Source organism: Vipera berus, assembly GCF_964194415.1.
Source record: "Vipera berus genome assembly, chromosome: 2".
NCBI classification, from domain to species: Eukaryota; Metazoa; Chordata; class Lepidosauria; order Squamata; family Viperidae; genus Vipera; species Vipera berus.
This window is the reverse complement of record NC_138203.1, coordinates 156,396,873-156,419,004: the sequence shown is the minus strand read 5'-3', so window position 1 is coordinate 156,419,004 and position 22,132 is coordinate 156,396,873. Positions and strand designations below refer to the sequence as shown.

Genomic DNA, 22,132 nt, shown 5'->3' with positions numbered 1-22,132 from the left:
GTGTCCTGCCTGAGCAGGGGGGTTGGACTTGATGACCTCCAAGGTCCCTTTCAACAACAACATCATCATCATCATTATTATTATATTTATTTAGACTTTGCTTTTTTCCTTTAATCCTTATATTCTTTTTTACTGGTTGTTGAGTTAAGGCTTTACATAGTTGTTGTTATTGCTTTTACTCTGACCATGGATGGTATAAATCTTGTTTTATATATATTGTAAGTCACCAAGGATCACTGTGATTGTGGCAGGCTAGAAGTTAGTTGATCGAATGAATAAATGCATATATACATACAGAGCAGTCTTAGAACTAATACCTCAGCTCTGTGTTACTATTATTTTATCCTGGGTTAGAGAAGAGGAGGAGCACAGCTTTTTCCCACAGTAGTAATGTCCCGTATTTAGTGTGTACATACACACACACACACACCCTCACCATAGAGATCCAATTGGCTTATCTCAGTTGAGAAGACTGGAATCAAAAAGAGGAAGCAATGTCATGGTCTTTCAAAGAAAGAGGAGGAAGAGCAGAAGAGGAAGGAGTGAGAAGGAACCAGAAGTGGAAGGAGGAATGTGATCTCATGACAGGCTGGACTATTTCTTCAAGTGTACGTTCCATCCTCCTCCTCAACTGCATTAAACTGACCAGATGCAACGGAAGGTACAGCTGAAAATCTGCTATTCTGCTCAGCTGGCCATGCCTCCCTAAAAGGCAACCTTTCAAGAAAACCGCAGCCCAGCATTTTAAAAGAATATATACAGTAATTGGAGATGCCAAAGACGGTCCAGGATGGTGCTCATAAAAAAAAAGGAAGGGCTTTAGCACTAATTTCCAATCTTTTCCCTATCTTTCAAAGAAACAGCATTTGGAAGCAAGTACTGTAGCTTGAATGGCAAAGAATTGTTGCAGAATAAGAGGGCGGGGGGGGGGGGTGGGCGGGAAAACGTGTAAAGGGCAAAAGGAAACAGTTTGGCTTGGTTTTTCTCCTGCCACTGGAGTAGCTGTCAGCCGTCCAGCCACCCCAAATTTGCCCTCCAAGCCACCAGTCATACAGCACAGAGTTGCCCGAACTGACCGGCTTCTCTCATCTGCACTGCTTTTAACACGGTATGCGAATCGGCCCAATACACTGAAACGTAAGCCGATCCAATTCACGCAATACGCTAAACCACCATTCAGTCCACAGTTGGGCAGATAACACCTTTCAGGTCTGTATTTAACCTGGTTAACCACGTGACGCGAACAAAGCCGATGAGTTCCAAAGTCGAGACTTAAGTCGACACGCATTTGGAACAGATCCCTTCACAAGAGCCGGAGCTCGTCTTCTTCGCGCCTGAAGTCTTGCCTTCCTGACAAGCGAAGGGAGGGTCAAGGCTAGAATTCCCAGCTCTCTCTCTCTCCTGCACGTTAGACGGGGCTTTCTTAGCACGCACACGTACACACACACACAAACCCGAGGAGGGTTGCCTTCGCCCAGTGCAGTTACCGCACCGGAGTTCCTAAACTTGGCGCCCGCTCTCTTTCGGGCTGTCTGCTCCCCTGCCTTCGACGGCCGCCGGGCGCTTTCTGCTCTCGCTGCCCAAGCGCTGCCTTCGCCTCGCCCGGGACGTTCCGGCAAGGGCAGCGAGGGAGGGAAAGAGACCCGCCGGGCATGGCGGGGAGCAAGAGGCCCCGATCTGAAGGCGCGGCTCCACTGCCGCCGCCGCGGCGGTTTTGCTGAGCTGAGCTGGGAGGAGGAGGAGGAGGAGGAGGAGAGGAGGGAGGAGGAGGAGGGTAGTAGGTGAGGCTGGTCGTGCCGGCTCCCCTCCCTCCCTCCCTCCCTCCCCACCCCGAGCAGATCCATCCTTCCAGAGGCGGCACGGTCTGCCCGCCTGGGGAGGGCAGCTCGGGAGAGGCGTTTTTGGCCAAGGTGTAGCCGGTCGCTTCTTGGCGAGAAGCGGGGCGCTGCCTGGCTCCCTCGGCCTCTCACCTGCTCCTGCGGCGGCAGCGGGGCAGAGGCCCTGCCTAGCTAGGCTCGCCCGGGCTCCGGCCAGCGGTGCGAGGCTCGCCTCCTTCCCTCCCTCCCAGCGGCCGCGCTCTCCCCGGGTGGCCCGTGCGTTGCTTTCGCCCGGCCTTCCTGTCGCCGGGTTGACCATGCTGGGGACCCGCCGCGACCGGCTGCTCATCCTGCTGCTTCTCGGGGCGCTGCTGAGCGCCGATCTCTACTTCCACCTCTGGCCCCGAATGCGGCGCCGCCTCGCTCCGGCCGAGACGGCTGAGCCACGCTGCTCCTGCCCCGCCGAAGCCGCCGCCGCCGCCGCCGCCGGTCCAAAACTCCCGACTCGGCCGCCCGAGAGCGCCTCCGCGAACCGGAGCCGCCAAGCCGACCCCTCCAAGCTGAGGAGGCTCTTCGCGCACCCGCTCTACAGCGCCCCCGAGGGGCCGACGGAGAAGTTGCTCAACGGGCAGGAGACGCTGCGCTACTACCGGCGGAAAATAGCCCGCTGGAACAGGTGCGTAGTCCCGGGCGGGGAAACGCAGCTCCGGCGCCTTTCGCGCAGAGCCAGACCCGAGCCGGGAAACCCGCTTGCGGCTGCGATGCCGGCGTGGGAGGGGGGGGGCGCGCACGGGCGTGCGTGCGTGCGTAGCCCCGCGGCTAGCTGGTTTCTTGGGCTCGCGCGGAGAGAGGGAAAGTTTTTTTTTCCCCTCGCGCGCCTCTGTGCAATGGTGTGGGTGCGTGTGTGTGTGGGGGGGGGACAATGGGGGGAAGTTGGTGCGAGGTTTGGTTGCAAAGTTCCAAAGTCGTCTTACCGAATCTGATCTCGGTTGTCAGCTGTTTGGGAACTCAATTTCAGTATCTCCGAGGAAATCTCTGGGCTAGCAATAGCAACAGCGCTTAGGTTTATATACCGCTTCACGCTTTACAACCTTCTCTAAGCGATTTACAGAGTCGGCGTATGCCGCCCACCCCACAAAAAAAAAAAAATCCGGGTCCTCATTTTATCGACCTCAGGAGGATGAAAAGCCTGCCTTTGTGGAACGGGGTGGGGGGAGGAGTTTCATTTCATTTCATTTCATTTATTAAATTTGTATACCGCCCTTCTCCCGAAGGACTCAGGGCGCTGAACAGGGCACATATAAATAGAAAATACAAAAATTAAAAGAGAATTAAATAATCGCCCAGATAAAACAGTAACAATATAAAAACCCATTAAAAACCCTAACATCCCCCATCAGGCCAGGCCAGCTTGTTCAAATAAATGGGTCTTCAGACCGCGCCGGAAGCAGTGAAGGTCCGGTGCCGTTGATGGTCTCTTTCTGCTTCTCCCATGGGCAAATATGTGCTGGGTCAGATTGGCAGTTTCCTCACTTCTGGTTGCGCTTCTGAATCCTTATCTCTTTGAACACTCCTCACTATCCTTCCCATCCGTGGACCTGTGCTGGGTCTCAGGCTGCAGTGCCCAGAGTGGCTTCAGCCAAACAGTGGCAGTCAGATTTATGCTGAACAATCTGCTAGAAATATCTTCAAGCAGGACAGATTGGTTTCTGCCCCATTGGCCAGCCTACCACGCTCAGCCAAAGTTAGAAAGTATCATTTGCCTCCATCCATCCATCCCAACCATCCATCCATCCATCCATCCCAACCATCCATCCATCCATCCTTTCACCCACCCATCCATCCCATCCACACAGACACAGACTCCTAAGTCCTTGTTGCCAGAGCCCATTCTAGGAGTCTGTGCCTTTCCCCACTGTTCTCCGTTCATTCTTGAGCCATTAAAAAAACAGCGCCCTTGCCAATGTGCTGCCAGTCCCGCCTTGTGCCTTTAGCCCTGATTCCACCTCACTGCAGTCCCCCGACTTCCCTTAGTCTAAGGTGACTAAGCCTAACAGATTTTCCACACCTTAAAGGCTTAGATGGCGGTGTAACAAGTAGACTAATCCTATTGTGATACTACTTGAGCTAAGAATGGCTTAAGGCTGTTACATTTGGGGATGGCTGCAGAAAGCAGAGCCAGCTGGTGTGCGTGTGTCTGTGTCATGGATAAAGGCTGGCTGAGATGTCATTCTTGGACATTGTTCTTCTGTAGGATGGGACTGACAGGTCTGCCAGGCAGGCTAATTTTGTGCGACTTTCTTGACAGTGAAATCACAGCGGCTGCTTGAAGCTGAGTTCCAGAGACCATGGGGCTGAGCTATGGGGGGGGAGCCTAACCAAAATGGCTGTGGCAGGGGAATTGCACCCTCTAGAACCATCACCTGAGAGAATCCACATTGTGGAGAACTGCAGAATCTCTCTGGCTGGAGAGATGTTGTCTTTGGTGGTGTTGGTTGGGAACGAGTCTTTTTCCAATGTAAATTAGTCCCAGAATTAAGATACTGGTAGTCCTCTGCGAGTCCCTTGGACTGCAAGGCATTCAAACCGGTCAATCCTAGAGGAGATCAACCCTGACTGCTCTTTAGAAGGCCAGATCCTGAAGTTGAAACTCAAATACTTTGGCCACCTAATGAGAAGGAAGGACTCACTGGAGAAGAGCCTAATGCTGGGAAAGGTTGAGGGCAATAGAAGAAGGGGACGACAGAGAATGAGGTGGCTGGATGGAGTCACTGAAGCAGTAGGCATGAGCTTAAATGGACTGCAGAAGATGGTAGAGGACAGGAAGGCCTGGAGGAACGTTGTCCATGGGATTGCAATGGGTCGGAGATGACTTCACAACTAACAACAACAGGTCCTCAATTTATGACCATAACTGGGACAAGAATTTCCATTGCTAAGCAAGACAGTTGCTAAGTGAGTCACACCCAGTTTTATGACCTTTTTGGCCACAGTTGTTAATCAGTGCAGTTATGAAGTGAATCATGAAGTTGTTAAGCGAATCCAACTTCTTCCATTGACTTGGCTTGTCATAAGCTGGCAGGGAAGGCTGCAAATGGTAATCATATGATTCCCGGCCTAACTCCTCTCCAAACTTGATAACTTTAAGACTTGTGGACTTCAACTCCCAGAATTCCCCAGCCAGCATGTTTAGAGCCAAAGCATGTCTGGCTGAGGAATTTTGAGCATTGAAGTCCATAAGTCGTAAAGTTACCAAGTTTGGAGACCCCCTGGGTTATAGGAAGCTGCCTTGTAGAGTCAGACCTAACAAGCTGTCTAACAGTGTTATCGACATGGGCAAGCTGCAAGTCCTCAAGAATACAAGCTGGAGTCTTCTAAATCCATTGAAGAGATTCCAGAACTAGATTTGGTATCTTCTGCAGGCAAAGCTACTGCTGAGTTATAGCCCTTCCCTAGGTTAATTCTGAGTTGGTCTACACCAGCCTACTCCTATTAAATACCTTTTAGACTCTCCCAGATCCTTGGCCTCCACTTCTACCATCTACCATCATCCTCCTGTAGCCAAGCACTTACTGTGCTGATCGCAAATTCTGGGAACTATAATCCCAATATTTCTGGATAGTGCCAAGTTGGGAAAGGATGATTATCATGAGGTATTGCAGATTTTTCCTTTTCTGATAACTTAACACCACAAGCACCTGCACCTGGCTGCACTCTCCATGAGGAGTGCAGATATGAATGTATATCTATTGATACCAAGTGTGATTCTATTCTTACTTGCTGACTCTTCCCTCCCCCCCCCCCGAGATTTGGGGGTGAATAAGGTTGAAGGCCAACAAGGTGGAATTTAATGGGTGAAAGAGCCTTACCCCCAGGTTGTCAGCAGTTTTTACTTCAGTTGTTGGGGGGGGGGGTGTTGTATCATAGTTTTTTGAACTGCCCAGGACTAGGATATCTGAAATGGATGACCATGTATGTCTTATGAATGAATGAATGAATGAATGAATGAATGAATGAATGAATGAATCTTCTCCAGGTGAATTGGAAGCAAAACAGATGATCCTAGAACTGTGTCTCTCAAGCTGTTGACCATGATAATACAACGCCTTCAGACATGAAAATTCACGCTTAATGAGTATCAGAAAAGTATCAGTTGTGATAAGGATGTTCACAAAGCTAGCTAGGGTAAAGCAAATTGATGTCTAAATACTCTGTATTTCCCATTTGGGGAAACATACATTGCATCTGATTCTGATCTAAAAGTAGTCCTCGACTTATGATCACAATTGAGCCCAAAGTTACTGTGATTAAGCGAAACAGTTATTAAGCGAGTTTTGTCCCAGCTGTAAAGTGAATCACTGAGTTATTAAGTTAGTAAAATGGTTGTAAAGTGAATCTGGCTTCCCCATTGATTTCAATTGATAGAAGGTCGCAAAAAGTGATCACATGGCCCCAGTGTAAACGTCATAAATACATGCCAGTTGGCAAGCATTTGAATTTTTATCACGTGGCCATGGGGATGCTGCAACAGTCATAAGTGTAAAAAACAACCATAAATCCCTGTTTTTCAGCGCTGTTGTAACTTTGAATAGTCACCCAATGAAAGATTGTAAGTCGAGGACTGCCTGTACGTCTTCCATTATAACAGTGTCTTATGAGCATTACCTGTATACCTTTTCAAAAAGCAAAATCAGCCATTACTTTCATCCTATTTTAGAAAAAGTCACACTTGCCCATTAATGGTGCAAGTCTAAATCCAGTGTCATCCTTATTGAAGGATTTGGTCAGGGTGAAAATTTAGGGAAGCTAAGCCTTGTAGAAATGAATGGTACAGACAGTTCCAAGATTCAGAACATGAAATCCGTCCTTTTGAAAGGAGTATCTTTGATAACATGACCTTTCAGAAACTGACAAGCTCTTTATATTTCCTTACTTCTTCTAAGAGATGATGACAGAGCGAAAATGTGACCATTAAACTAAGGTATACTTAAAAAGAGTAAAGCAGGGAGGGAAAGGGACTGAAATGTGCTGAGCTTGATACCGCAGTGAAATTAAGTCAGGTGCACAGCTAAGAAGGTTTTTCTAAAGATTTGAATTCATCTTACAGTTGAATTCACAAAAGTCTTGCACCATCGGCCCTATCTATAGCATGTCAATCATTCGTGACCTTAAAACACAAGCGGGTGAGGCAAGTTATATAAGACTTCCCTGTCTAGTCGCAGTAAGTTCTTCTTCTCCAGAGCCTTCTTGAAAACCTAGGGAGAATATAATATAAAACAAGAATGCTTACTGATGAAAATGCAAGTGTTGGTGTTTCACACTGCACTAAGTACTATTATGGTTTGTTAGCTTTTGATTTAGCAACGTGTATGAATCCAGCCAATTGTGGCATATATACCTAACCATGGTTTAATGTGGTGTAAGAAATCAGTCACTGAGAATTATGATTTGCAGTGCTGATAATCCTCGATTCACAACTACAAATGAGTCCCAAACTTCCATTGCTAAGCAAGACAGTTGTTAAGTGAGTTTTGCCCCATTTTACGACCTTTCTCGTCACAGTTGTTAAGTGAATCACTGCAGTTGTAAAATTAGTAAGACAGTTATAAAGTGAATCTGGCTTCCCCATTGACTTTTGTTGTCAGAAGATCGCAAAAGGTGATTACATAATCTGGGGGCATTACAACCATCCTAATTATATACCAGTTACCAAACATCTGAATTTTGGTCATATAACCATGGAGATGCTGCAAGTCATAAATGTAAAAATGGTCATAAGTCACGTTTTCCAGTGGCGTTGTAACTTTGAATGGTCACTAAATGAACTGTTGTAAGTCAAGAACTAAGCACATTGCTAAGCACATTGATTTGTGCTTTAGATTGTAAGCCGCCCTGAGTCTTCGGAGAAAGGCGGGATATAAATGGGATTTTAAAAAAAAGAACTAACTGTACATGCAGAAGCTTGGTTCATTTATGTAAATCAGGTTAGTGATTTAATGTACATTTAAAGTGACAATAAAGTTATTATTCTATTCTATTCTATTCTATTCTATTCTATTCCTTCTTTATATACCCAGAGATGTCCATTCATGATGCCTATAGTTTAATATCAGTGCTTAGTGTCATGTCACCTAGTTAGATTAACACTGTGTTGTTGTTTAATTTCCATACAACTTCATATGGGCTGGAGCTATCTATGGAAAGCAAGACATAAACCTTGTTGTTTTGAGGTATTTTTTTATGTCTTTAAACTATGCTTATGCTGCCTACTTCTTTTGTTCACAGAGCTGTTGACAACATGTAATTTTGGAAAAAGATAATTATAGATAAATATATAATACAAAGGGAGAAATTTTATAAAATAAATACATACACTTTAAAAACTGCAATATGGGAACAAATAGTTGTTTGAGCTGGCTCTGGGGCTGCTTTTATATCTGGTCTGCAAAATTCACAGTAGCTGTTCAACAGCAGCAAAAAAGTGGAAAAAACTGACATTGGCTGTTCATCAGGGTTTGTGTAACACCCAAAAGAGTGCAAGAATATTTTCACCAATGCCCCTACACTTCCTTACAGAGTAGACTTCCACAATCAAGGGGCACAATAGAGAATTTTCTGATGTCATGAAGGATTTCTTGATTATCTAAAAAATACTGTTGTTCTTGGAGAGAGAAACTCAGATATATGGGTGCTGAGCCATTTAGGTGATAACACAAAGCACCAGTAGCTTTTATTGGGTGCTGAATGAAAAAGAAAGTCAATTTACTGTGAATTAGTACACTACATCCTCTTTCTGTTTCACAGAAGCCCTGAGCTACAGTGAGTTGTTTCTAATACAGCAAGGATAATGTGTGAAAATGAAATGTGTTGGAGAGCAACTATCAACTGGAAGGGTCAAACAGGGAATTAGTCTGGAATCATTACATAAACACAAGTGGGCAAGGTCTGACCCCCACCCCCTTTGAATGCTATTGAGCCTTGTCTAGTCTTTCCTAGGTCACAGCTGCCAGTCTGAGAAGATTCCTGTAAAGTAGGCATAGCACAATAAAAGTGGCTAATTTGAACTCTACACATCTGTTGTTTGTGCTTAATAATGGCTGACACTTCTAGTTAGGGCTGACCAGAATCTGAAAATATGGTTGCATGTTAGTATTCAAATCCTGGACAGTGTTTTGCCTGAGCAGCTGACTGGGGAATATGAGTTGTGTGGAATAAGGATAAGTTATGTGAGCATCCATATTCATCAACTGGAATGACTTGATGCAGTACCATGTGAACGTACTTTCTAAAACAGACATGTCAAACACAAGGCCTGGGGGCCAGATCCGGCCCGCGAAGTGGTTTCATGCAGCCCACAAAGCCATCCTGGAAACAGTGAGGGAACGGCCCCCACTGCCTTGGCCCTGGCCCAGAGACCCTCCTTCTGCCAGAGACCCTCAGATCTGTCCCACTCCTGCCCAGGCCCCCATAGGCACCCTTGATGCGAACGATGTAGAGCTGGCCATGCCCACCCGGTAGGCCATACACACTCTAGCCACGCTCATCCAGTAGGCCACGCTTACCCAGGCCATACCCACCCGGCCCCCTGAGGGCAACTGCAATGCTGATGCGGCCCTCAGTGAAATTGAGTTTGACACCCCTGTTCTAAAAGAACCAGGGTTAGAATTGGTTCATTTTGCAGTTTGCTCTCTGTTGAGGGCCTTATCCCTGATATTAGGTGTTATCTCCCTAGCAGATTACAGGGAGTAAACTAATGGAGAGAAATGGCTTTTCACATTGCGGCCCATCAGCTATTTCTTGGACTGAAGTCCTGTTGATTTTTCAAGCAGATACATCCAGGTCAGCATGTTTCTGAGGTCAGCCTTGGCCTGATTAAAATCCACAGAGGCACAGAAGTTTAAATAAGAGCAAAGAGATTGCTGTTTGAGTAGTGGCCTCTTTTCCAAATGCAGCAGTCAAGCTTGTTTAGCAACTTACCGTCTGCCTTTAAAGTTAACAGGGTCACTTTTTGTCCTACAGGAAAAGTCATGTTGAAAATCTTGTGCAGGAACCAAAATCCTTTATCGGAAACTGCCAGGGCGTCTGTCTGAGGCTGGGTCTCTAATCAGCACAGCTTATACGATGCCTGAGAAAATAACAACCTCCTCTTCCAGAAACACGCAGACGCGCGCGCACACACACACACACACACCTCAAAAAAAAAGTATAAAGTAAGAAGAAAACTGGTGTGAGATCCAGCAAGCTGATCAGGGAGCATCGCTGACTGCTTCGATTCAAAGGAAGGAGTCTTCCCCTGTTTAAGCCACTGAAATGTGACAGCGGAGATAAAGAAACCCGCTGCTTGGCACCAACGACTCATGACAACAGAGATGAAAGACAAGCTCTTTCGTCGGGCTTTTTTTTTAAAAAAATGTTACATATTTAAACATTTATTCTCAACTGTAGGTTTTAGCAAAATGCACATAAAATCACCTCAACCGTATCAGCTCAATAAGGTAAAGGTAAAAGGTAAAGGTTCCCCCCCACATGCGTGCTAGTCGTTTCCAACTCTAGGGGCCGGTGCTCATCTCCGTTTCAAACCGAAGAGCCAGCGCTTGTCCGAGGACATCTCCGTGGTCATGTGGCCGGCATGACTAGACGCCAAAGGCGCACAGAACGCTGTTACCTTCCCACCGGAGCGGTCCCTATTTTTCTACTTGCATTTTTACATGCTTTCAAACTGCTAGGTGGGCAGAAGCTGGGACGAGTAACAGGTGCTCACTCTGCTACAGGGCACTCGGGATTCGACCCGCCAAACTGCCGACCTTCTGATCGACAAGCTCAGCGTCCTAATCCACTGAGCCACCGTGTCAATACATCCCCTCTAATATTAGCAGTGCTGTTTGTCTGGATGTGCTTTCGTATCTTCCTTGCAGCTGTTGCAAACTATGCAACGTGTGTTCCATCCCCTGTTTGTCTTCATCGGAGAACAACAACAACAAAAAAGGATTTTAAAAAAATCTTTTTAGTCTCTTTCAGCTGGAATGAGGTGGGGTCACCCTCCTCTTTTCTGAGACACATTCCTGGAGGATAAGCTATTAGATGTGACGGAGGCAAGCAATGAGTAGGGATAGAGTCAAAACTAACCCTTAATCGTTTTTGTTCTTTTCCTGACATCTCCTTCCATCCCCCTCCTCTCCTCCTCCAAAGGAGCCAGCCATAGAGAAAGATTCTTTATTCATTATTTAATAGGCTTGTATACCTCCTGCTCCTGCCAAAGCCAACCTGCAGTAGTTAACAAAAATGACAATAACAGTAAAATTCAACTCAAAGCAACCAACCTCCAAAGAGGGGCGTTTTCCCTAATATCCCGGCTCCAGGTGCTGCATATGGGCAATGTGGAGTGTGCTGATGGTCATTGGGGAGGCAGCTTCAAATAATATGTGCCAAGCTGGAAATCATGAGGCTCCAGTTGGGTCTGCCGGTCCACTTCTTGACCATTTTCCTGCCTGTCCATTTTTTCCCCCTAGCTTTAATGCGACTTCAGCCTAGCTACTGGCAGCTTTTTGCTTTTAATTTTGTCAATGGCTTGACTGAACAGCCATCTAGTCAACGTGCAGAGCACACTCCTCTGGCATTGATTACCCTGTCTCTGGTTTCACAAATAGGATGAAAAGAATGACTGAAATCTTTAGTTATTTGGCTTGCTGTGTATGCTTTTTTCTTTGTCCCTAAGCGCAGATGATCCATTGACCTAGTAAGTGGCTGAGCAAGCAACTTAAAGAGATTCAAAGCCTCTTTACTGCCACCTAGTGGTTGCTGTTGTTGTTAGCTGCGAAGTCTTGTTCGAATCATCGCGACCCTATGGACAACGTTCCTCCAGGCCTTCCTATTCTCTCCCATCTTCTGGAGTCCATTTAAGCTCATGCGTACTGCTTCAGTGACTCCATCCAGCCACCTCATTACCTGTCGTCCCCTTCTTCTATTGCCCTCAATCTTTCCCAGCATTAGGCTCTTCTCCAGTGAGTCCTTCCTTCTCATTAGGTGGCCAAAGTATTTGCGTTTCAACTTCAGGATCTGGCCTTCTAAAGAGCAGTCAGGGTTGATCTCCTCTAGGACTGACTGGTTTGATCGCCTTGCAGTCCAAGGGACTCGCAGGAGTCTTCTCCAGCACCGTAGTTCAAAGGCCTCAATTCTTTGGCGCTCAGCCTTTCTTATGGTCTCACTGCCATACATTGCAACTGGGAAGACCATAGACTTGACTATACGCACTAGTGGTAGAACAGCCAAACCGCTGAGCTCTGGACCTGTCCTAGAAGGTGCAAAGCTCTCAAACTGACTAGCCCACCTCCAGCTTCGGGCATATAACTGAAAAAATTGGGCCATAGTTTAGTACTTTGGCAGCCTGTGTGAGGAAATTCCTTTCCCAATAGTGTTTGCACCTTGGGAAGCCCTAACTCCTTGCAGTCTCTCATTAGATTATGTATACGTAGTCCTCTACTTACAACCATTAGTTTAGTAACCGTTCGAAGTTATCACAGCACTGAATAAAGCGACTTATGACCTTTTTGACACTTATAACCATTGCAGATTCCCTGTGGTCATGTGATCAAAATTCAAACACTTGGCAACTGGTTTGTATTTATGATGGTTGCAGTGTCCTGGGGTCGTGTGATCACTTTTTGCGACCTTCTAACAAGGGAAGCCAGATTCACTTAACAACCGTGTTACCAACATAACAACTGCAGTGATTCACTTAACAACTGTGACAAGAAAGGTTGTAAAAAGGGGGGAAACTCACTTAACAACTGTCTTGCTTAGCAACTGAAATTTTGGGCTCAGTTGTGGTCTTAAGCTGAGGGCTGATAGTATTTGAAATCATTTACACAGGAAAGCCCTTTCTCAAACTCTTCATGTTCCACAACTCTAATTCACTGGCTGCATCTCAGCTGTGCCCATCTGGGCTGCCAACTCCTGGTTGGCATCCCAGAGATTTAAAAAAAAACAACCTGATTCTTTGCTGCCAGGGTCAAACTGTCAACACATATATATTATATCTAAGGATTATTTTTTTTAAAAAAAGCCAATAATACAATGGGAAAGGAAAAAGAGGGAGGAATGCTGTGCACGAGTAACAGAACGCTGGGCATGATAACAGAAGGAGGATTTCCACATCCCAGAGAACAGTAACCAGTGGAACAACCTGCCTCCAGAAGTGGTGAATGCTCCAACACTGGAAGTTTTTAAGAAGAGACTGGACAGCCATTTGTCTGAAATGGTATAGGGTTTCCTGCCTTAGCAGGGGGTTGGACTAGATGACCTCCAAGGTCCCTTCCAAATAATAATAATAATAATAATAATAATAATAATAATAATAATTATTATTATTATTATTATTATTATTATTATTATTATTATTATTATTATTATTATTATTATTATTATTATTATTATTATTATTACTACTATTATTATTATTTACATTGGATAGGACCGAAATTTTAACCAAGGGAGCCGCTATTTGTGGCCTTTGGAATATTGTGCATGGAAGTTGTATGACCTTCCGTCATCCCATGTACACTGTAGGGGGTACCCTATGAGGGAGAAGAGCAATTTGAAAATCTGATCAATAAATATAGTATGACATACTTTCCTAGCTCCTCTAGTATAAGAAGGAAGCAAAGCAACTGGCTGTTTCGGCCCCTGTTCCCAGGAACCAAGAAAGATATGAGGAGTTACTTCCAAGTATTTACTTTTATTGTTGCTCACCAATAGACAGAAATCTCACCAAACTAAAGCAACAATTTGCATCACTACATACTCTGAGAAGTGCTAGGGAGGAGCCATTTTTACTCTCTTCCTCCCTACCTGGCTTTCCATGCTTTGCTGCCTCTTTGCCCTCTGGAATGTGGCCCCTCCCTCCTGGGAATTCAGACTACATTCCACCACAGAGATACTAGCACACAACTTTACCCTATCTGCTGTCCCCTAGATGGATTATATACCATCAAGTCATCTTCATCTCCTAAAAAATAAAAAAAGTCCCTGCAGGTTTTACTCCACTAGACATTGCCAACTGTAGCAGGCGGTGCTCATCACAGTTTCAAGACCACTGAGCCAGCGCTGTCCAAAGACATTTCTGTGGTCATATGGGCAGCATGACGTCATGTAACCTTCCACTGAAGTGGTACCTATTCACCTACTCGCATTTGGATGCTTTTGAACATCTAGGATGGCAGGAGCTGAGGAACTCACCCCGTCATATGGAGCTCAGTTCTCGAACCTTCATCTCTTAGCCATCACATAAAAAGATATTCTCAATGAGTCCCTAGATGGATTGAAATTCTCAGCTAGCAAAGGTTGCTAGGCTGATCTAGATCGGGACTGAGAGGAGACATTCACTGTTCATTTGCTCAAGGACAATTGATCCAATTTCCCATAACTAGAGGCAAACCATAAATTCCATGTCTTTTTGATGAAAGCAAGGCCACCCGATTCATAGCGACAACTGGAGCCAGCTTCACCATTAACTTCTTCGTAAAAAGCAATGAGGGATCAAAGACAACGGTTTGTAGCAGCAAAAACTGAAAGTTTTTGCGAGAGAAGAAGAAAGGGAAGTACTTGCAGGAAAAAGCATAGCAAAAAACAAAAAGGCAAGCTCTGGGAGGAACGGAAAGGAAATATAAGCTGCCCAAGTAAGCTGTGGTTGCTTTTTGTGGGTTGCTGTTGCAGAAAGGCAATGGGTTGATCAATTGTCTCTGTGTGAGAAAGTGACAGCTTGTTTTTTTTTCAAGCTACTAGGCTGGAATGAAGTCTATCAGGGTCAACCTTAATTTCACTTCAGACCAAAGAAATGTCTTACAAGAAAATAAAAGGAAGTCTCATCTGTCTTTAACCAATGGATAAACATCTGCAATATAAAAAATCAACCATAGCACCTTGGAAGCGTGCCTGGAACAACCATCCAAAACAAAGCTATGTTTTTAAATTAATGGAAGTGTCCTGAAGCCTGTACTCAGATATCGGGAATCGGATCCAAGATTATTTCCAGAATCCCGATGGCTTCCTGGGCCATCAAAATGTTGCTAAAGGCTCTGTTGTACACTGAATCTTCATGCGGTCCAAAGCCAAATATCATTTCTGTGCAGCTGTGGGATTTACTTCAAGAATATTTTATTGTGCCAAAACCCAAGAACCAGTTTGGAGTAGTGGTTAAGGCCTCAGACTAGAAGCCGGGAGACAATGAGCTCTACTCCAGCTTTAGGCACAAAGCCAAATGGGCGACTCTGGGCCAGTCACTCTCCCTCAACTCTATAAGGAAGTAAGCAATAACAAACCTATTCCCCAAAATCTTGCAAAGAAAATTGCAGGATCTAGTCCAGGCAGTCATCAGGAGTCAAAAGCTGACTCAAAGGTACGTGCGCGCGCGCACACACACACACACACACACACACACACACACACACAAACCACCCTGAGTTGGTAAAAAGTCATCTAAAACTGCCACATAGTTTTCCCCTCCTTCTCCTAGTAGAAAATGTGTTCTTAAGAGCTGTGTGGCTGCAGGGTACGCTCTCCAACATAAACAGCAATGATGGGCAGATGGACCGCTAGAATTTCTGCTTGTCACAGATGGTTCCTTCACTTTTCTTAGAGGTTTTGGACTTATGATTAAGTCCATCCACACTTCAAAACTGATTTGGAAGAAGTCTTCCAAACAGCACAAAAACACAGCCCCTCCCTGCTATTCATTACAGCAGGTTGGTTATTTTTTAGGCATCTGGGCAAGCTTTAAAACTGACGTTGCTGCAGCAATTTAGGAGCTGACTCATTAAAGTTGCTCTTAAAGCAGAAGGAACTCTTTCTACCTGCAGCAGAGGTTGGAGAAGAGGAGGCTCCGTATTTCCACCTGTGTTTATTATAAAAGGTAAAGGTTCCCCCGCACATGCGTGCTAGTCATTTGCAACTCTAGGGGCCAGTGCTCATCTCCGTTTCAAAGCCGAAGAGCCAGTGCTTTGTCCGAGGACGTCTCTGTGGTCATGTGGCTGGCATGACTAGACGCCAAAGGCGCACGGAACGCTGTTACCTTCCCACCGTAGTGGTCCCTATTTTTCTACTTGCATTTTTACGTGCTTTCGAACTGCTAGGTTGGCAGAAGCTGGGACGAGTAACAGGCGCTCACTCTGTTACGCGGCACTTGGGATTCGACCCGCCAAACTGCCAACCGTCTGATCGACAAGCTCTGCATCCTAACCCACTGAGCCACCACGTCTATAGCCAAGTACAAAACCTGTTTTCCCCACAGGAAAGGGAGTTGGAGCTGAAAGAAACTGATTAACCCATCCTCACTCATTGAGCTTCCATGGTTGAAGATGGGATCTCTGGATCTGCTCATTTCTGGTCCAACGTCTTCACCACTATATTGGCTCTATTTAATGAATAGTAAAAAAAAATACGTTAGGATTGAAAAATTCTTAAATATTTTTTTAAGGCTGTACAGCTATAAAGGCTGGAAAGACCAAGGTCAGGAGCAGGAAGTTTGAGACAAGACAGGCCAGATACAATATAGATAGTCCTGTTCTTACGAGCACAATTGAGCCCAAATGTTCGGTTGCTAACCAACACAGTTAAGTGAGTCTTGCCTCATTTTTTGACTTTTCTCGCCACAGTTGTTAAGTGCATCACTACAGTTGTTAAATTACTAACATGGTGGTTAAGTGAATCTGGCTTCCCCATTGACTGTGCTGGTCAGGCGGCCACAAAAGGCGATCACATGATTTTTTATTTTATTTTTATTTTAATTCCATTTATATCCCGCCCTTCTCCGAAGACTCAGGGCGGCTTACAAGCTTAGCAGTAGCCTTCATTCTATGTATATGCCTGCTTATTAGGGCTTTCACACACACCCCAAGCGGCATTATTACAAAGTCAGCTTAATTGCCCCCAACAATCTGGGTCCTCATTTTACCTACCTTGGAAGGATGGAAGGCTGAGTCAACATGATCCTGGGACACTGCCACCGTCACAAATATGAACCAGTTGTCAGCATCTGAATTTTGATCACACAACTGTGGGGATGCTGCAATGATCATGTAAGTGGGGAAAATGGTCATAAGTCACTTTTTTCAGTGCCTTTGTAACTTTGAAGAGTCACTGAAGTCAAGAACTACCTTGACCAGCTCTTTTTAATGAATAGTAAAGATACCTAGAAAGGGACACAGTGGCTCAGTGGGTTAGGATGCTGAGATTGTCGATCAGAAGGTCGGCAGTTTGGTGGGTCGAATCCCGAGTGCCGCGTAGCAGAGTGAGCGCCTGTTACTCGTCCCAGCTTCTGCCAACCTAGCAGTTCGAAAGCACGGAAAAATGCAAGTAGAAAAATAGGGACCACTACGGTGGGAAGGTAACAGCGTTCCATGCGTGTTTGGCGTCTACTCATGCCGGCCACATGACCACGGAGACGTCCTAGGACAAGCGCTGGCTCTTTGGCTTTGAACCGGAGATGAGCACCGGCCCCTAGAGTTGGAAACGACTAGCACGCATGTGTGGGGGAACCTTTACCTTTTAAAGATACCTAAGGGCTGAAAATTTGAAAACTCCGAAAGCTTTAAGGAGGAAGGTCAGGAACGAGAAGTCTGAGACTGGACAGAGCAGTTATAATAACAATGTCCAGATGTCAGCCATCCCTCCCTCTGAGAAAGGGCCTGCTTGCAATGTATGAAAGTGGGAAAAAGAAGCACAAGGTTTGGATTTCAGGATTGCTGTTTTATTGGTGTTTTTTCTGCTTTATTGTGACTTTTCTATCATCCTTAATAATAAATCGCCTTATCAAACAGCTGTGTCCTTGAATCTCTGCTGGGGAGTCTTTGAACAGCATCTGTCACAGGTTTATTAAATACCTTAAGACCCAAAAAATGAGATGGAAATTCTGTAGATAAAACTGTTTCCCAAGAAAAAGACATTGACGTGGATCTTTTGAGTGTTGTGATGTAGGCTTTTATTTGTAGAGTAAGGCTGGCGTCTGAATTAGATGAGCCGAGAGACTGCATACAATCACAGAGGGATATAAAAGGGATGGATGGATGGATGGATGAATAAATGAGCTACACCAGAAAAGAAAAATTGATAATCATTCTGCGTGCACATCTGAAGAAATAATAATGAGGCAAAAGAGAGGGAGCAAAAAAAATATTCTCTCAGGTGAGCTTAGTTTCTGATGACCAAATGGACACTTCTGTGCAAGCTTTCTTGGCAACAGCATAGACAAAAAAAAATAAGAAAACAAGCCAACTTTAGTAAAAGACGAGGGGTCCTTGGTGCTCTCTGAGCTTGGTTGTTTTCTAACAGACATTTCCTTATCCAAACTAGGTAACATCATTAGTAGAATATAAACCACTAGAACAGGGGTGTCAAACTGCTGGCCCACAGGCTGGATGCGTCACACGGAAGCTGCGCCCACCCCAGCTCCGGCAAGGGGAAAATGTCACAATAAATAATAATAATAATAATAATAATAATAATAATAATAATAATAATAATAATAATAATGATGATGATGATGATGATGATGATGATGATGAAGAAGAAGAAGAAGAAGAAGAAGAAGAAGAAGAAGAAGAAGAAGAAGAAGAAGAAGAAGAAGAAGAAGAAGAAGAAGAAGAAGAAGAAGAAGAAGAAGAAGAAGAAGAAGTTGGAAGGGACCTTGGAGGTCATCTAGTCCAACCCCCTGCTCAGGCAGGAAACCTTATACCATTTCAGACAAGTGGCTGGCCAGTCTCTTCTTAAAAATCTCCAGTGTTGGAGCATTCACCACTTCTGGAGGCAGGTTGTTCCACTGATTAATTGTTCTAACTGTCAGGAAGTTTCTCCTTAGTTCTAGGTTGCTTCTCTTCTTGACTAGTTTCCATCCATTGCTTCTTGTCCTGCTTTCAGGTGCTTTGGAGAATAGCTTGACTCCCTCTTCTTTGTGGCAGCCCCTGAGATATTGGAACACTGCTATCATGTCACCCCTCACCCTTCTCTTCGTTAAACTACACATACACAATTCCAGCAACCGTTCCCTATATGTTTTAGCCTCCAGCCCCCTAATGATCTATGTTGTGACACGTCACATGACGCGGTGAGTTTGACATCCCTGCACGAGAATATAAAGTGAGAGCAAACCACATTTCTTTCTAGCAAAAGGTGATCACATAATCCTGATGAGGTTACCTAGTTTGGGTAATGAAACATCTGCAAGAAAACAATCTCAGAGGGCACCAAGGACCCCTCATTTTAACTCTAAGCTACAAATATTCTCCTCTCTCACTTAGAAAAAGATGTCAGAATCCAAAGAATGTGGAAAATAAATCAACCTCAGATCTGAAATGGAAATGTTTTCTTTTCTGTTTGTCCTAATGTTTGGGTTGTAAGACTTGGAAGTCTTCTCAGATGATGCTGAAGTCCTTTGAGCTTTCACCAAACTGCTAAGCCCAAAAATTCTCCTTCATTTTTTCCCTACCAAACTGCATTCAATTTAGTGAAGATAAGATAAGATGATAATAATAATAATAATAAAGTTGGAAGGGACCTTGGAGGTCATCTAGTCCAACCCCCTGCTCTGGCAGGAAACCTTATACCATTTCAGGCAAATGGCTGTCCAGTCTCTTCTTAAAAACTTCCAGTGTTGGAGCATTCACCACTTCTGGAGGCAGGTTGTTCCACTGGTTAATTGTTCTAGCTGTCAGGAAGTTTCTCCTTAGTTCAAGGTTGCTTCTCTCTTTGGTTAGTTTCCATCCATTGTTTTTTATCCTGCCTTCAGGCGCTGTGGAACATAGCTTGACTCCCTCTTCTTTGTGGTAGCCCCTGAGATATTGGAACATTGCTATCATGTCCCCACTCGTCCTTCTCTTGTTTAAACTACACATACCCAATTCCAGCAGCCGTTCCTTATAGGTTTTAGCCTCCAGTCCCCTAATCATCTTTGTTGCTCTTCTCTCTACTCTTTCTAGAGTCCCAACATCTTTTTTACATCGTGGTGACCAAAACTGGATGCAGTATTCCAAGTGTGGTCTTACCAAAGCATTGTAAAGTGGTATTAATACTTCACGTGTTCTTGATTCTGTCCCTCTGTTAATGCAGCCTAGCACTGTATTGGCTTTTATGGCAGCTGCAGCACACTGCTGGCTCATATTTAAGTGATTGTCCACTAGGACTCCAAGATCCCTCTCACAGTTACTACTATTGAGCAAGGTACCACCTATACTATACGTGTATATTTGTTTTTTCTTGCCTAAATGTAGAACCTTACTTTTTTCACCACTGAATTTCATTTTGTTAGATAGCACCCAGTGTTCAAGTCTGTCCAGATCCTCCTGTATCTTATGCCTATCTTCTGGAGTGTTGGCTTTTCCTGCCAGCTTGGTGTCATCTGCAAATTTGATGAGTTCCCCATCTATCCCCTCGTCCAAATCATTGATGAAGATGTTGAAGAGCACTGGACCCAGAACAGAGCCCTGGGGCACCCCACTACACACTTCCCTCCATGTAGATGCAGTTCCATTGAGGACCACATGCTGAGTACGGCCTGTCAGCCAGCTACGAATCCATCTGGTGGTGATGCTGTCTAACCCACATTTTTCTATCTTATCAAGTAGTAGTTTGTGATCTACTTTATCAAATGCCTTACTGAAGTCCAAGTAAATTATATCCACAGCATTCCTCTGGTCCACTAATTTTGTTACTTGGTCAAAGAATGCAATAAGATTTGTCTGGCATGATCTGTTTTTGACAAACCCATGTTGGCTTTTAGTAATGACTTTGTTTGCCTCTAGGTCTTTGCTGATTCATTGTTTGATTATCTTTTCCAGAATATTCCCATTGAGGTCTGTAGTTTCCTGGATCTATTTTTCTTCCTTTTTTGAAGATGGGAACTACATCAGCTCTTTTCCAGACCCCTGGTAGTTCTCCAGAGCTCCAGGATTTTTGAAAAATATAGTTCAGTGGTTCTGAGATCACATCTGCCAGTTCCTTGAGAACCTTGGGGTGTAATCTATCTGGTCCTGGTGATTTGGACTCATCTAAGGTTGGATAGGTGCTCACTTACCATTTTCTTGCCTATTTTAACTTGTGTTTATATTCTGTTTTTTATGGCACTGTTTTTCATAGGGTGGACTGTTTTTTTCCTTTTGAGTAAAGATAAGATGACCTTTATTGTCATTACATATCAATAACATAAATACTAATCACTGCCCATCTTGAATAGGTAATAGAAAGAGGAAGCTTTAGAGTTCACAAGGTTAATACTGTATGGAACAAAACTGTGACTGAATCTGGATATTCTGCTTTGGATCATCAAATGAATTTGCTTTAGAAATTATTTCAAGGGGAGAGAAGAGTGTTTGCGGAAAGACTCAGGGATGGAGGGTGATGTTTCTGCCTTTTGTTTAGTTATGATCAAAGTGCAGGTGACGTTCTTGCACTTTCTCTATACTATCATTTCTCCTGCAAGTTCTCATACTTCCATTAAATCCCAAAAGAAAAATCTCATGAGGAAATTCTTTCTCCCATTGGGATTTTTCAGTAATAGTACTATTATCATTGTTAAGGAGGAACCTTATCGTGGAGAAAGTATGGGAGAAATTCTCCTTCCCTGGAGAAAAATAGAGACTCCATCACTTAATTTCTCTCCATGCAAGTTTAGTGAAAAATTTTGAAAGGCCATTTGTGTTTAACTTCAGTCTCAGCCAAAGTGAATTTATAGTCGTGAACCAGCACAGCATGCTAAGCAAAATCAAATCTAATCACATTATGGCTCTGCATTTTGTGTGAATCAGACTAGAGTCTAAAAGAAAATGTTGATTGTATCCCATCCACTGTGGTATAAGTAGTCCTCAATTTACAATCACAAATGAAATCAAAATTTCTGTTGCTAAACAAGACACTTATTAAGTGTGTTTTATCCCATTTAACAACCTTTCTTGTTAAGAGAATCACTGCAGTTGTTAAGTTAGTAACACAGTTGTTAAGTGAATCTGCCTTCCTCATTAATTTTGCTTGTTCGAAGGTCATGAAAGGTGATCACATGACCTCAGGCCATCCCAACCATCATAAATAGGAACCAGTTGCCAAGCATTTGAATTTTGATCATGTGACTCATCAAATTTGCAGATGACACTAAGCTGGCAGGAGTAGCTAACAACCAGAAGACAAGCTCTGGATCCCAAAAGAACTTGGCAGACTAGAATAATAATGGACCCTATCAACAACATGAAGTTTAATGTGGAGAAAAGCAAAGTTTTATACCAAGGCAGGAAAAACCAAAGGTACAAGTATAGATTAGGTGAAACCTGGCTCAAAAA

At 44.3% G+C, this 22,132-nt stretch overlaps 1 protein-coding gene across 1 annotated transcript in view; it reads left to right on the top strand.

Annotated features, from left to right (window-relative positions):
* The first annotated feature begins 1,991 nt into the window (after positions 1 to 1,991).
* The window catches only part of FAM20A (FAM20A golgi associated secretory pathway pseudokinase), a 56,312-nt gene continuing 36,171 nt past the window's right edge, over positions 1,992 to 22,132 (top strand). The window contains exon 1 of the mRNA XM_081315827.1: positions 1,992 to 2,493. Coding sequence (XP_081171953.1) covers positions 2,135 to 2,493 — 359 coding nt within the window. The 5' untranslated portion in view covers positions 1,992 to 2,134. The remainder of the gene's footprint in view (positions 2,494 to 22,132) is intronic.